The sequence below is a fragment of the Saccopteryx bilineata genome, chromosome 10 (assembly GCF_036850765.1).
Source record: "Saccopteryx bilineata isolate mSacBil1 chromosome 10, mSacBil1_pri_phased_curated, whole genome shotgun sequence".
Lineage (NCBI taxonomy): Eukaryota > Metazoa > Chordata > Mammalia > Chiroptera > Emballonuridae > Saccopteryx > Saccopteryx bilineata.
The window spans coordinates 6,601,825-6,616,766 of NC_089499.1; the positions used below are offsets into that span (position 1 = coordinate 6,601,825).

The following is a 14,942-nucleotide window of genomic DNA, read 5'->3' on the forward strand; positions in this document are numbered from 1 at the left end:
TAGAGCCATCCTCAGCGCCCGGACCAACTTTGCTCTAATGGAGCCTTGGCTGCGGGAGGGGAAGAGAGAGACAGAGAGGAAGGAGAGGGGGAGGGGTAGAGAAACAGATGGGCACTTCTCCTGTGTGCCCTGGCTGAGAATCGAACCCGGGACTTCTACATGCGGGGCTGACACTCTACTACTGAGCCAACTGGCCAGGGTCTGAAAAGATACTTTTATTATTATTTATATATATATATATATATATATATATATATATATATATTTTAGATTTTATTTATTCATTTTTTAGAGAGAGAGGAGAGAGGAAGAAAGAGAGAGAGAGAGAAGGTAGGAGGACCAGGAAGTCTCAACTCCCATACATGCCTTGACCAGGCAAGCCCAGGGTTTCGAACTGGCAACCTCGGTGTTCCAGGTCAACACTTTATCCACTGTGCCACCACAGGTCAGGCTGATACTTTTAAAAAATTTCTTGGACCTGACCTGTGGTGGCGCAGTGGATAAAGCATTAACCTAGAACACTAAGATTGCCAGTTTGAAACCCTAGTCTTCCCAGGTCAGGGCACATATGGGAGTTGATGCTTCCTGCTCCTCCCACTCTTCTCTCTAAAATGAACAGTCTTAAAGAAATGTCTTGGGCTTTGGCCAATTGGCTCAGTGGATAGAGTGCACAACGTGTGAACGTTCTGGGTTTGATCCCTGGTCAGGCAACACATGAGAAGTGACCTCCTGCTTCTCTCCCCCTTCTCTCTCTTTCTCTCCCACAGCCAGTGGCTTGATTGGTTCAAGCATTGGCCCTGGGCGCTGAGTATAGTTGGGTTGGTCCCAGCATCATTCTCAGGTGCTGAAGATATCTCAGTTGATTTGAGCATTGGCCCCAGATGGGGGTTGCCAGGTGGATTCCAGTCAGGATGCATATGCAAGTTTGTCTCTATCTCCCCTTCTCTCACTTAAAAACAAAATAAACAAAACATAAAAAATTTCTAGCTTGACCAGGCGGTGACACAGCGATAGAGCATCGGACTGGGATGCCGAGGACCCAGGTTCGAGACCCCGAGGTCACCAGCTTGAGCACGGGCTCATCTGGTTTGAGCAAAAAAGCTCACCAGCTTGGACCCAAGGTCTCTGGCTCCAGCAAGGGGTTACTCGATCTGCTGAAGGCCCACGGTCAAGGCACATGTGAGAGAGCAATCAATGAACAACTAAGGTGGCGCAATGCACAACGAAAAACTAATGATTGATGCTTCTCATCTCTCCGTTCCTGTCTGTCTGTCCCTGTCTAACCCTCTCTCTGACTCTCCCTCTGTCTCTGTAAAAAAAAAAAAAAAAAAAGTCCTGACCTGTGGTGGCGCAGTGGATAAAGCGTCGACCTGAAAATGCTGAGGTCGCCGGTTCAAAACCCTGGGCTTGCCTGGTCAGGGCACATGGGAGTTGATGCTTCCTGCTCCTCCCCCCTTCTCTCTCTCTCTCTTCTTTCTAAAATGAATAAAAAATAAAACAAACAAACAAACAAAAAAAACGTACCCTTAAAAAAAATTCTAGCAGAGCTGAAAAAAAACTAATGCCATAAAAAAGCCACTAAGTCTGAGAAATTGCTAAGAGAGGAAGCAGAATCAGGGAACAGAGGAATTCATGTAGAGAAGTTTTAGGGAAGGAAGAGTAGTCCTCATGGTGCCCTGAGCTGAGAAGTGAAGCATAGAAAGAGCCAGAAGGGTCCCTGGGCAGCCTCAGACCCATGGTTGGGGGTTAAGTAAGGACTTAAAACACACGTCTTTATACATTATGAGTAAATACCAGGTACAGGGTAAAATGGACACTGTCGATGCGTAGGGAAAGGATACACTCCATTTAGTGCAGTAAGGCAATCTGCTCTTCTTTTGGACATAAAGCCGAAAATCTCTCAATACAAATAGGGTGCAGGTGGGTTAACGAGTGCAGATAAAAACCAAACTACTGAAAAGCAGTATAGGAAATGTTTGTGCTTTTGGGGTGTGGAAAGCTTTTCTGAAGTAGAAAATAAACTCTGGATAGCTTCCCCCAACCTTTTTTACCCTGGAGGAATCTTTTTGAAATAAAAAAAAAAATTTTTTTTTTAAACTCTCTTAAGGCAAATATATTTTTATAAATAACTGGCATAAGCCAAATAAGATTTAATTTTTCTAAAAGTTGGCTTTGTAGCCTTTTTTTTTTTTTCAGAGAGAGAGAGTCAGAGAGAGGGATAGACAGGGACAGACAGACAGGAACAAAGAGAGAGATGAGAAGCATCAATCATCAGTTTTTTGTTGTGACACCTTAGTTGTTCATTGATTGCTCTCCCATATGTGCCCTGACCATGGGCCTTCAGCAGACCGAGTAACCCCTTGCTCGACCCAGCGACCTTGGATCCAAGCTGGTGAGCTTTGCTCTAACCAGATGAGCCCACGCTCAAGCTGACAACCTCAGGGTCTCGAACCTGGGTCCTCCGTACCCCAGTCCGATGCTCTATCCACTGGGCCACTGCCCGGTCAGGTGGCTTTGTAGATTTAAGTAAAGATTATAAATTGATATTAACTGTTACACGAAAATTGATGTTAATGTAAAGCTTCCAATTATATCAGACAATATTAAAACAAATATGACTAAAATTACAACTTTATGTGAGACTTTGAAAAAACTTTCTCCTCGTTCTTCTTTCGAGGAGTACGCCTGCACCTTTCCCTTTCCCTTTCTCCTCCTCCTCCTCCTCTTACTCCTCCTTCTCTTCTCCCTGGCATGTATTCCTTGCCCCTCTCTTTCTCCTAAGCTCTAAGTGACCCCATGAGACCTGCAACTAGGGGAGCAGTGGGCAGCACTTGTCTTGGGCTGACCCCCTGAACCTGTCTGCAAGGTCCCCTTTCCTCTAACTTTCTTCCTGTACTGTCAATAAAGTCTTTCTTTACTTGCTGAAAAAAAAAACCGAAAACAGCCTGACCTGTGGTGGCGCAGTGGATAAAGCGTCGACCTGGAAATGCTGAGGTCACCGGTTCGAAACCCTGGGCTTGCCTGGTCAAGGCACATATGGGAGTTGATGCTTCCAGCTCCTCCCCACCTTCTCTCTCTCTCTCTCCCCCCTCTCTCTTTCCCTCTCTGTCTCTTTCTCTCCCTTTCTCTCTCCTCTCTAAAAATGAATAAAAAAAAAAAGATAAAAAAAAAAGAAAACATTTTCTTAATGACATCAGATTCAAATATAGATATACCAGGTACAGAATTACTGTACACACATGTTGGTTTCTTGACCTCTCTTATAGGTCTGTATATACTAGATTAAAAGTATAATTTAAAAATTTTTTTTTTTAATTTTTATTTTTTTTATTTTTTACAGAGAGAGTGAGCCAGAGAGAGGGATAGACAGGGACAGACAGACAGGAAATGAGAGAGATGAGAAGCATCAATCATTAGTTTTTCGTTGCGACATCTTAGTTCATTGATTGCTTTCTCATATATGCCTTGGCCACGGGCCTTCAGCAGACTGAGTAACCCCTTGCTGGAGCCAGCGACCTTGGGTTCAAGCTGGTGGGCTTTTGCTCAAACCAGATGAGCCTGCACTCAAGCTGTCGACCTCGGGGTCTCAAACCTGGGTTCTCTGCATCCCAGTCCGACGCTCTATCCATTGCGCCACCACCTGGTAAGGCTAAAAGTATAATTTTTGGCCCTGGCTGGTGGGCTCAGTGGTAGAGTGTTGGCCTGGCGTGCAGGAGTCCCAAGTTCAATTCCTGACCAGGGCACACAGGAGAGGCGCCCATCTGCTTCTCCACCCCTCACCTCCTTCCTCTCTGTCTCTCTCTTCCCCTCCCGCAGTCAAGTCTCCATTGGAGCAAAGTTGGCCTGGGCGCTGAGGATGGCTCTGTGGCCTCTGCCTCAGGCGCTGGAATGGCTCTGGTTGCAACAGAGCGACGCCCCCGATGGGCAGAGCATCGCCCCCTGGTGGGCATGCCGGGTGGATCCTGGTTGGGCGCATGCGGGAATCTGTCTGACTGCCTCCCCGTTTCCAAGTTTGGAAAAATACAAAAAAAAAAAAAAAGGTATAATTTTTGAAACTATAAGCACAAGAGGCACAGGGAAGGCAGGCCATATTTTGATGGCTAGCATTTGTACCCAAACTGTGCCTCTGTTCCCAACTAGTGTGTATAATAGGCAAAGAACTCTTGACAAACAGGGAAAAAATAATTAAGTAGGAAAATGAACAAAAGATGTAAGCAGACAATTTATGGAAGGAGAAACATAGGTGGTATGGACACAGTGGATAAAGCATCAACCTGGAATGCTGAGGTCTCAGGTTTGAAACCGCGAGCTTACCTGGTGAAGGCACACACGAGAAGCAGCTACTATGAGTTGATGCTTCCTTGCTCCTCTCAATTTCTGTCTCTTCTCTAAAATCAATAAATAAAATTCTTATTTATTTATGTATTTTTAAAAGATTTTGTTTATTAAGTTTTATGGGTGGGTGGAATGAGAAGTATCATTTATAGTTGCTTCACTTTATTTTATTTTATTTTATTTTTTTTGTATTTTTCTGAAGTTGGAAACCGGGAGGCAGTCTGACAGACTCCCGCATGCGCCCTACCGGGATCCACCCGGCATGCCCACCAGGGGGTGATGTTCTGTCCATCACACCAGGCCGACGCTCTACCACTGAGCCAACCGGCCAGGGCTGCTTCACTTTATTTTGAAAAGATTTTATTCTTTTAATTTTTTTGTATTTTTCTTTTTTGTGTGTGTGTGCCTTGACCGCAGGCCTACAGCAGACCCAAGTAACCCCTTGCTTGAGCCAGTGACGTTGGGCTCAAGCTGGTGAGCTTTTTTGCTCAAACCAGATGAGCCCTCGCTCAAGCTGGCGACCTCAGGGTCTTGAACCTGGGTCTTCCGCATTCCAGTCCGACACTCTATCCACTGCGCCACTGCCTGGTCAGGCTGTATTTTTCTTAAGTTGGAAACCAGGAGGCAGTCAGACTCCCACATGTACCCAACCGGGATCCACCCGGCATGCCCACCAGGGGGCGATACTCTGCCCATCTGGGGCATCGCTCTGCTGCAACCAGAGCCATTCTAGCGCCTGAGGCAGAGGCCACAGAGCCATCAGCACCTGGGCCAACTTTGCTCCAGTAGAGCCTTGGCTGCGGGAGGGGAAGAGAGACAGAGAGGAAGGAGAGAGGGAGGGGTAGAGAAGCAGATGGGCGCCTCTCCTGTGTGCCCTGGCCGGGAATCAAACTTGAGACTCCTGTATGCCAGGCCAATGCTCTACCACTGAGCCAACCGGCCAGGGCCTCAAGATTTTACTCCTTTTAGAGATGGAGGGGGAGTTCAAGGAGCCGGTAATATCAACTTGTAGTAGTTGCTTCTCAAATGTGCCTTGACTGGGCAAGCCTGGGGTTTCAAACAAGAGACCTCAGCACTCCAGGTTGACACTTTATCCACTGTGCCACTATAGGTCAGGCAATAAATAAAATCTATTTTTTTCTTTACAGAGACACAGAGAGAGTCAGATAGAGGGATAGATAGGGACAGACAGACAGGAATGGAAAGAGATGAGAAGCATCAATCATCAGTTTTTCATTGCAACACCTTAGTTGTTCATTGATTGCTTTCTCATATGTGCCTTGACCGTGGGCCTTCAGCAGACCGAACCCCTTGCTCAAGCCAGCGACCTTGGGTCCAAGCTGGTGAGCTTTGCTCAAACCAGGTGAGCCCGGCTCAAGCTAGCGACCTTGGGGTCTCGAACCTGGGTCCTCCACATCCTAGTCTGATGTCCCATCCACTGCGCCACCGCCTGGTCAGGCATACTTTATCATTTTTAAAAGAGCATTATTTGAACAGTTAAATTCAACCAAGATATCTAAGGTTTTGCTTAACTCTAGTTATTGAAAGGCCCAGGTATGTTTGGATCCCAGGTGCTGTGATTCCTCCCCTAGTGGGGCAGAGAGGATCTTCTGGCACATTGAGCACTATTATCAGCAGTCCCTCAGTGAGACCCAAACAGGAAATAGAAGGGAATGTTATTCGAATTGCTATGCAACACTGGAAAAGTTTAAAGTGTACAGCTTAATGATTTGACTCATATCAGTGTTTTTCAACCACTGGTTCATGGACCATTTCGCAGAAATTTTCATGCTGGGTCTCAAAAGAGTTAACCACCCTGATGTTTTATGAGATTATAGACTCACTGATCTTAGTCGAACTCATATTTGCTCAGGATGATTTCTGCCATAGTGGTCCCTGAAATAATTCTATTTTCACTGGTCCCCCAAGTATAGAAAGATTGAAAACCACTGACTTAATATGATGGCATAATTAACACAGTAAATTTAGTTAAGACCAACTCCTACCACTTCCTATCCTAGCTTTAAATTCTAACTTCTTTGGATATAAAACGACAATAGATTATTTGTACTTATTTTTTTTGGAGGGAGGGGTAGATCCCCCAGTTCTGATTCCGTAGTATTTCTGCTAATTTGTTTCTGTTGGAAGCATCAATGTTGATAAATGGTTTCTAAGACTAATTAATTAAAAGAGATACAGTGAGCCTGACCTGTGGTGGCGCAGTGGATAAAGCATTGACCTGGAAATGCTGAGGTCGCTGGTTCGAAACCCTGGGCTTGCCTGGTCAAGGCACATATGGGAGTTGATGCTTCCTGCTCCTCCCCCTTCTCTCTCTCTCTCTCTCTCTCTCTCTCTCTCTTCCCCCTTCTCCTCTCTAAAATGAATAAATAAAAAATTAAAAAAAAAGATACAGTGAAACCAAGGAGCATATGTGATAAGATTCAATGATAATCAGGTTTTTGAAACTTTTAAAAAATCAAGTAATAAGGCCTGAGCTGTGATGGCACAGTGGATAAAGCATCAACCTGGAATGCTGAAGTCGTTTCAAAATCCTGGGCTTGTCTGGTCAAGGCACATATGGGAGTTGATGCTTCCTGCTCCTCCTCCCTCTTTATTTTTCTCCCCCCTCTCCTCTCCTTTCTAAAATGAATAAATAAAATCTAAAAATAAAATAAAGTAGTTATAAAACATACTGTGTATTTAACTCTTGCAGCAGTGGTTCTTAAAGGGTGGGTCAGGGACTGGTGTCCCCAGTACCCTTTCAGGGTTCCTCAAGGTTGTAGCTGTTTTTATTAGAAAACTATACTACTAAGATAATAAAATATTAGTAATTATTTGCCTTTTCCACCTATTCTCATGAGTTTTGTAGAGGCCATGTGTGATGTGTGCACAACAGATTAAATGCAGAAACAGATGTGAGAATCCAGCTGTCTTCAATTAAGCCAGCCAATAAAGAGATTTGCAAAAAATGTAAAGCAGTGCAAGTCTTATAAATATTTTGTTTGGCAAATAAAGTTATTTTTCAAACGAATGTTACTTATATTAACGTGATTTATTTGGTAATTTTTAATGAATTAATTTATATTTAGGTTTCCTAGTTTTAATTTATAATACTATAAATAATTAGTAACTATATCCATATAAATAGAAGCTCTTTGGGGTCCTCAGTAATTTTCTGAGGGTGTCCTGAGACCAAAAGGCTTGAAAACTGCTATTCTGTAGTAATTGGCTTTTTTTCTTTTTTTTTACAGGGACAGAGAGAGAGCCAGAGAGAGGGACAGATAGGGACAGATAGACAGGAATGGAGAGAGATGAAAAGCATCAATCATCAGTTTTCGTTGCAACACCTTAGTTGTTCATTGATTGCTTTCTCATATGTGCCTTGACCATGGGCCTTCAGCAGACCGAGTAACCCCTTGCTCGAGCCAGCGACCTTGGGTCCAAGCTGGTGAGCTTTGCTCAAACCAGATGAGCCTGCGCTCAAGCTGGCGACCTCGGGGTCTTGAACCTGGGTCCTCTGCGTCCCAGTCCAACTCTATCAACTGTGCCACCGCCTGGTCAGGCCAGTAATTGGCTCTTTTCCTTTATGTGCTCAGTGTATAGCACTGGTTCGAAAACTTGAGAATGCATCAGTCACCTGGAACACTTGTTATAATACAGGTTGCTGGGTGCATTACCCAGAGTTGGTGATTCAGTAGTTTGTTTGTTTCTTAAGTGAGAGGAGGGGAGATAGACTTTCACGCATGTGCGCAACTGGGATCATCCAGCAACCCCCGTCTGAGGCCTATGCTTGAATCACCAGCTATTTTCCCGGGCCTACATTCGAGCCAATAGAGCTACTAGCTGCGACAGGGGAAGAGAGAGAGAAGGTGGGGGGGAGAGGAAGAGAATCAGATGGTTGCTTCTCCTGTGTACCCTGACTAGGGATAGAACCCAGCATGTCCACATACCGGGCTGATGTTCTATCCACTAAGCAAACCGGCCAGGACCTGATTCAGTAGTTCTGAGGTGGGACCTGAGAATTTGTATTTCTAACAAGTTCCTGGGTGGTGATGTTATTGGTCTGGGCAAAACATTTTGAGATTCACTGGTATAAAATGTTGCTTATAAGGAAGAAAACTTGCTTTTTTTAGTAACTGCTGTGTAAGGAAATAGGCATTCTCCCCCTTTTTATTAAAGTCTATGACTTAAAAGCCTATGCTCTTCACACAACCCCCTTGCTTATCTTATTAAAATATAATTGAAATATTTTTTTATTGAGCCTGACCAGGCGGTGGCACAGTCGATATAGCGTCGGCCTGGGATGCAAAGGACCCAGGTTCTAAACCCAACATCACCGGCTTGAGCGTTAGCTTATCCAGTTTGAGCCTGGGGTCACTGGCTTGAGTGTGGGATTATAGACATGACTCCATGGTCGCTGGCTTGAGCCCCAAGGTCACTGGCTCTACTGTAGCCTCCCGGTCAAGGTGCACATATGAGAAAGCAATCAATGAACAACTAAGGAGCTACAGCGAAGAACTGATGCTTCTCATCTCTGTCCCTTCCTGTCCATCTGTCCTTATCTGTCTCTCTCTCGTTAAAAAAAAAAAACAGCACAGCCCTGGCCGGTTGGCTCAGTGGTAGAGCGTCGGCCTGGCGTGCAGAAGTCCCGGGTTCAATTCCCGGCCAGGGCACACAGGAGAAGCGCCCATCTGCTTCTCCACCCCTCCCCCTTTCCTTCCTCTCAGTCTCTCTCTTCCCTTCCCCCAGCCGAGGCTCCACTGGAGCAAAGATGGCCCGGGCGCTGGGGATGGCTCCTCGGCCTCTGCTCCAGGCGCTAGAGTGGCTCTGGTCGCAACAGAGCGACGCCCCGGAGGGGCAGAGCGTTGCCCCCTGGTGGGCAGAGCGTCGCCCCCTGGTGGGAGTGCCAGGTGGATCCTGGTCGGGCGCATGCGGGAGTCTGTCTGTCTCTCCCCATTTCCAGCTTCAGAAGAATACAGAAAAAAACAAACAAACAAAAAACCCCACATTTTTTAATTGATTTTAGAGAAGGCAGGAAGACGAGAGAAATATTTGTTGTTCCATTTATTAGTCCATTTATTGGTTGATTCTTATACGTGCCCTGATAGGAAATCAAACTTGCAGCCTTGGTGTATTGGCTACACCAATTTCCTGTTCCCATCAGTAGCAGCATAGGAGGATTCTGATTCCTTGACATCCTCACCAGCACTTGTGTTTTTTTTGTTTTTTATTTTGCTTTTTCTCACTAACATTTGTTATTTGTATTTTTTTATGTAGCCATCATAGTTGGTCTGAAGTAGTAGTATCTCATGGTTTGTTTTTTGGTTTTTGTTTTTTCTTTCTGAAGTTGGAAACGGGGAGGCAGTCAGACAGACTCCACATGCGCCCGACCGGGATCCACCAGGCACGCCCACCAGGGGGTGACGCTCTGCCCATCTGGGGCGTTGCTCTGCTGCAACCAGAGCCATTCCAGCACCTGAGGCAGAGGCCACAGAGCCATCCTCAGCGCCCGGGCCAACTTTGCTCCAATGGAGCCTTGGCTATGGGAGGGGAAGAGAGAAACAGAGAGGAAGGAGAGGGGGAGGGGTGGAGAAGCAGATGGGCACTTCTGTGTGCCCTGGCCGGGAATCGAACCCGGGACTTCTGCACGCCAGGCCGATGCTCTACCACTGAGCCAACCGGCCAGGGCCAGTATCTCATGGTTTTGATATGCATTTCTCTGTGAGCTAATATTGAGCAACTTTTTAGGTGCTTATTGACCATTTGCATATCTCCTTCAGATATTTAGATTCTCTCCCGTTTTTTGTGTATAATACGAGGAAGAGGTCTAACTTCATTCTTTTTATGTGGATAGCCTATTGTCCCAATACTGTCTTTGGTTATCTTCCATTGTGTCTCCTTCTGTTATTTGATAGATATAGTCTCATCTGTGTTTTTGTTTTCTTTTTTCTGATTCTGATTTTGATGGGAAAGTGCGACGTTTAGATGCGTGTCTGATGGGGGAAAGTATTTTCCTTTTTTTTTTCTTTTGAGTTTTTATTAGAGTTTATTTGAACCAGACTGTTAACATATGCCAAGAAGCGAGATCTCAAGTGCTTCAATTTTTTTTAATTACGTATTTATTACGCATAACATCTTTTCATGTTGCTTTGTATGCTGAAGTAACAGCAATATGACAAGTTGCATTATAGAAATGTGTGATCCAGGATATACATAGTAAGGAACCTTCCTTAGATTCTCAGTAATCTTGTGGGGGTGTTTTGTTGTTGTTGTTGTTTGTTTTTTCATTTTTATTTATTGATTTTAGTGATAGAGGACACAGAGGAGGAGAGAGACAGGGACATTGCTGTGTTCCAATATGTGCCCTGACTGGGGATCAAACTGGCAACCTCTGTGCTTTGGAAGATGTTCTAACCAACCAAGCTATCCACCCAGCCAGGGTTGTGGGTTGTTTTTTTAAAATGGCTTTTCTGTTCGAACAAACATGTCTTAAATAAGCACTCTAGCAAAACAAATGAACAAAACTAAAACTCATAATACAGAGAACACATTGTTGACTTCCAGAGGGGAAAGGTTGAAAGGGTGAGGGGGGTCAATTGTATGGTGAAAGATGGTAACTAAACTTTGGTAGTGATCACTCTGTAGTGTATACAGATGTCGAATTACAGTGCTGTTCATCTGAAACATATGTTATATACCAGTTTTACCTCAGCTGTTTGGTTTTTAGCGAGAGATGGGGACAGACAGACAGGAACGGTGAGAGTAGTGAGGAGCATCAACTCATAGTTGCGGCACCTTAGTTGGTCATTGATTGCTCTCTCTCATGTGCATTGACGGGAGAGCTGCAGCTGAGTCAGTGAACCCTTGCTCAAGCTAGCGACTGTGGGGTCATGTCTATGATCCTGCACTCAAGCTGGATGAACCCACTCCAAATCGGCAACCTTGAGGTTTCAAACCTGAGTCCTCGGCGTCCCAGGCCAATGCTCTAGCCACTGTGCCACCGCCTGGTCAGGCCCTCAGTTTTTTTTTTGTAAAGGCACTCAAAGGAATCATTCAACAGTGCCTGCATTTTAGCATCCAAGTTAAGATAGTTTCAAAAGATTTCAAGAGTTTTTGTCTCTACCCTGTTTTCCACTAGGTGTCCGTGGTGGGAATAGTTTTGATCCTAGGTTGGGAATTGAGTGCCTGTGGAAGGAAAGTACTTGTCTTTCTGACCTTAAGGTAGTGGTCCCCATACATTTTATCACTCACCCCATAGATAAACTATGTTTTGAACATACAAGTAAATATGTTTATAAATTATATAATTGTACTAGTATACCAATAATCAAAACCAAAGGGGGTCACATTTTAAAAGGAGGAAAAAGTGAGCATAGCTCTGATATATTCTTCGTAGACCCCAGTTGAGAGTCTTGTTGCTCTGGGTGTGTGTGTGTGTGTGTGTGTTGCTCTTCATGCAAGGTGGTGCTGGAGGATCTTAACATCCGGTTTGGGGGACTACTCAGAAGTCCTGGGTGCGACAGTCCTTTCTCCTCACGTTTCCTGAGCCCTCTGCCTGAGCTCTTATCTTCCCTCCAGGCTGTGTTCTTGGTGCCGCTTCATCTGCTCACGGTGGGTCTTGTCACTGCAGGTCCAGGTGCAGGTCCAGCAGTCTCCGCAGCAGGTGTCGGCCCAGCAGCTCTCCCCACAGCTCGCCGTGCACCAGCCCGCCGAGCAGCCCTTCCAGGTCCAGGTGCAGATCCAGGGCCAGGCCCCACCACCGGCAGCCCCCTCCATCCAGACGCCGTCTCTGCAGAGCCCCAGCCCCTCGCAGCTGCAGGCGGCCCAGATCCAGGTGCAGCACGTGCAGGCAGCCCAGCAGATTCAAGCTGCAGAGATCCCGGAAGAGCACATCCCACATCAGCAGATCCAGGCTCAGTTGGTGGCCGGCCAGTCCCTTGCCGGGGGTCAGCAGATCCAGATTCAGACCGTGGGTGCCCTCTCCCCGCCGCCGTCTCAGCAGGGCTCACCGAGGGAAGGGGAGCGGCGGGTTGGCACCGCCAGTGTTCTCCAGCCCGTGAAGAAGCGCAAAGTGGACATGCCCATCACTGTATCCTACGCCATCTCAGGGCAGCCGGTGGCTACCGTGCTGGCCATTCCACAGGGCCAGCAGCAAAGTTACGTATCTTTGAGGCCAGACTTACTGACAGTGGACAGTGCCCACCTGTACAGTGCCACTGGGACCATTACTAGCCCTACAGGAGAAACCTGGACCATCCCTGTTTACTCTGCTCAGCCCCGGGGGGACCCTCAGCAGCAGAGCATCACCCACATCGCCATTCCCCAGGAAGCGTACAACGCAGTTCACGTCAGTGGCTCCCCCACAGCCCTGGCTGCGGTGAAGCTGGAGGATGACAAGGAGAAGATGGTGGGTGCCACATCTGTAGTGAAAAACTCCCATGAAGAGGTAGTGCAGACCCTTGCAAACTCTCTCTTTCCAGCACAGTTCATGAATGGCAACATCCACATTCCAGTGGCTGTGCAGGCTGTAGCAGGCACGTACCAGAATACAGCTCAGACTGTCCATATATGGGACCCTCAGCAGCAGCCACAACAGCAGACCCCCCAGGAACAGACGCCGCCGCCACCGCAGCAGCAGCAGCAGCAGCAGCAGCTCCAGGTTACTTGTTCAGTAAGTGCTACTTCCCTGTGGGGCAGCTGCTCCCACAGGACCCAGTCAACGCAGAACTGGCCTGGCAACCTCTGGCACCTCTGGTCGTCGATGCGATGTTGCTAGTCTTGCAGTGTTTAGTAGTGAATATTTTAATTGGGAATATTCTAGTATTTTATGGGAGGGGCCCGAAGCAGCAGGTGACGCTGTGTAGCGGCAGGAGCCCCACTCTGGAAGTAGTGAAATGGGCACTGACTGCTTTGGATTTTGCCTGGAGTGCTTCATTGTTACCTCTTCTTAGGAAAAGTTCTAGGTAGAGACGAATGGAACACCCCAAGTGTCACCCTCCTGCCAGGAGCCTTTCTGCATCACACATGAAAGGATCACTTGGAACCTCAGTAGTTTAGTGCACAGACTCTAAACTCAGTTCATGGAGAGGACATGAAATTGTACCTCCTTTCGTTTTATCTGTGGACACAGTGTAGGTGAATTAAAAGAACTAAAATACCTCCTCCATGGCCTGTCACCTTTGGGAGTCTTGAACAAGCCACCTGTGCAGTGGGATTTCCCAAAGGTGTTTCTATGTTTCTTAAAAATATTCAAGATAAGCCTTAGTTAATTGGTTTTTCTGTCATGGCAACTATGTTGAAAATTTTTTTTCTTTATTCAGTGAGAGGAGGGGAGGCAGAGACAGACTCCTGCAAGCACCCTGACTGGGAGAAAAAAAAATTTAAAGCTTTTTATTTTGAAGTAATTTAGATTTAAAGAAAAGTAGCAAAAATACAACTCTTGAAATTTTAACTTTAGGTTTAGCTCTTTTATCTTTTCTAATTGTTAATCTTCTTAAGTCTTTCATCTTTTAAGACTGTGAGTAAACTTTTTGGTCCCTGGTCTAGCAGATCTCTAGAGTGTACATAGACCCTCTGGTCTCATGGAACTGCTAGAGACAGTGCCCAGGGGCTGAGGCTCCTGGGAGAGCCGTGAGGAGGGGGCACAAGCATGGTGCCGGCAGACTGGGGACCCCAGGAACTCGGGCCGGCCGTAAATGATTTTGATTAGGCAAAAGCTGACCTAGTGGTTTCATAAAGGCAACAGTATATTATCTTAGGTGATTTTGTTAAGGAACTATTAAATATCCAGCAGGCCTAGAATAGAATAAGATGTAGTCATTGTTTCGGGTAGCTTATAGTCCAGTAGTAGGAGTAAGAACATATGATTTCTGTTTCTTTGAGTTGTTGATAAGGCAGCATAATCCTTTGTGATATCATGTGTCGCTCACACATAGACAACTGGGAATTCAGAAATCATTTTAGGTTAAAAAGGCAACAGAGCCTGACCTCTGGTGGCGCAGTGGATACAGTGTCGACCTGGAGATGCTGAGGTCGCCGGTTTGAAACCCTGGGCTTGCCTGGTCAAGGCACATATGGGAGTTGATGCTTCCTGCTCCTTCCCACTGCTCTCGCTCTTTTTCTTTCTCTCTCTCTCTCTCTTCCTCCTCTCTAAAAATGAATGAATAAAAAAAAAGTCAACAGAGGCATCTTTGTGCAAAAAGTGGGCTATGCTCTCTAGATTGTAGCTTACAGTGAAAGAAGAAAGGAGCAACATGAATATAGAGTCAGGGGTGGGAAGAAGAGACATGGCCTGGGGCAACATGGGAGGGGCCGGTAGGAGAGGAAACAGTATGGGGCTAAGGGGTTATCTTCCCAAAGGGAAGAGTTAAGTTTGATCTGATAATCTGTGGTTGGCAGTTTTTTTCAGAATCCTAAGAGTTGGTAATAAGAATCAAGTGCCCGTTTGTAGAATTGACTACATGTAGGAGAAAACAGCCCAGAGACTTGTAATAGGGCTCTGTATTCAACTTGTGCTCACAGACAGCGAGTTCATTAGGCCTCTTCTCAGATATCCTGATCTCCTGGGCCTGATGGTTCCGTTTGTAGGTCAGGGCTTATTTGGTGCT

General features: G+C 46.1%; 1 protein-coding gene across 5 annotated transcripts in view; it reads left to right on the forward strand.

The window, feature by feature from the left end:
• Positions 1–14,942, forward strand: part of QRICH1 (glutamine rich 1) — a 46,966-nt gene that overhangs the window by 14,118 nt on the left and 17,906 nt on the right. For all 5 annotated transcript variants that reach the window (XM_066244825.1, XM_066244823.1, XM_066244826.1 and 2 more), the window contains one exon: positions 11,966–13,006. In XM_066244825.1, coding sequence (XP_066100922.1) covers positions 11,966–13,006 — 1,041 coding nt within the window. The remainder of the gene's footprint in view (positions 1–11,965; positions 13,007–14,942) is intronic.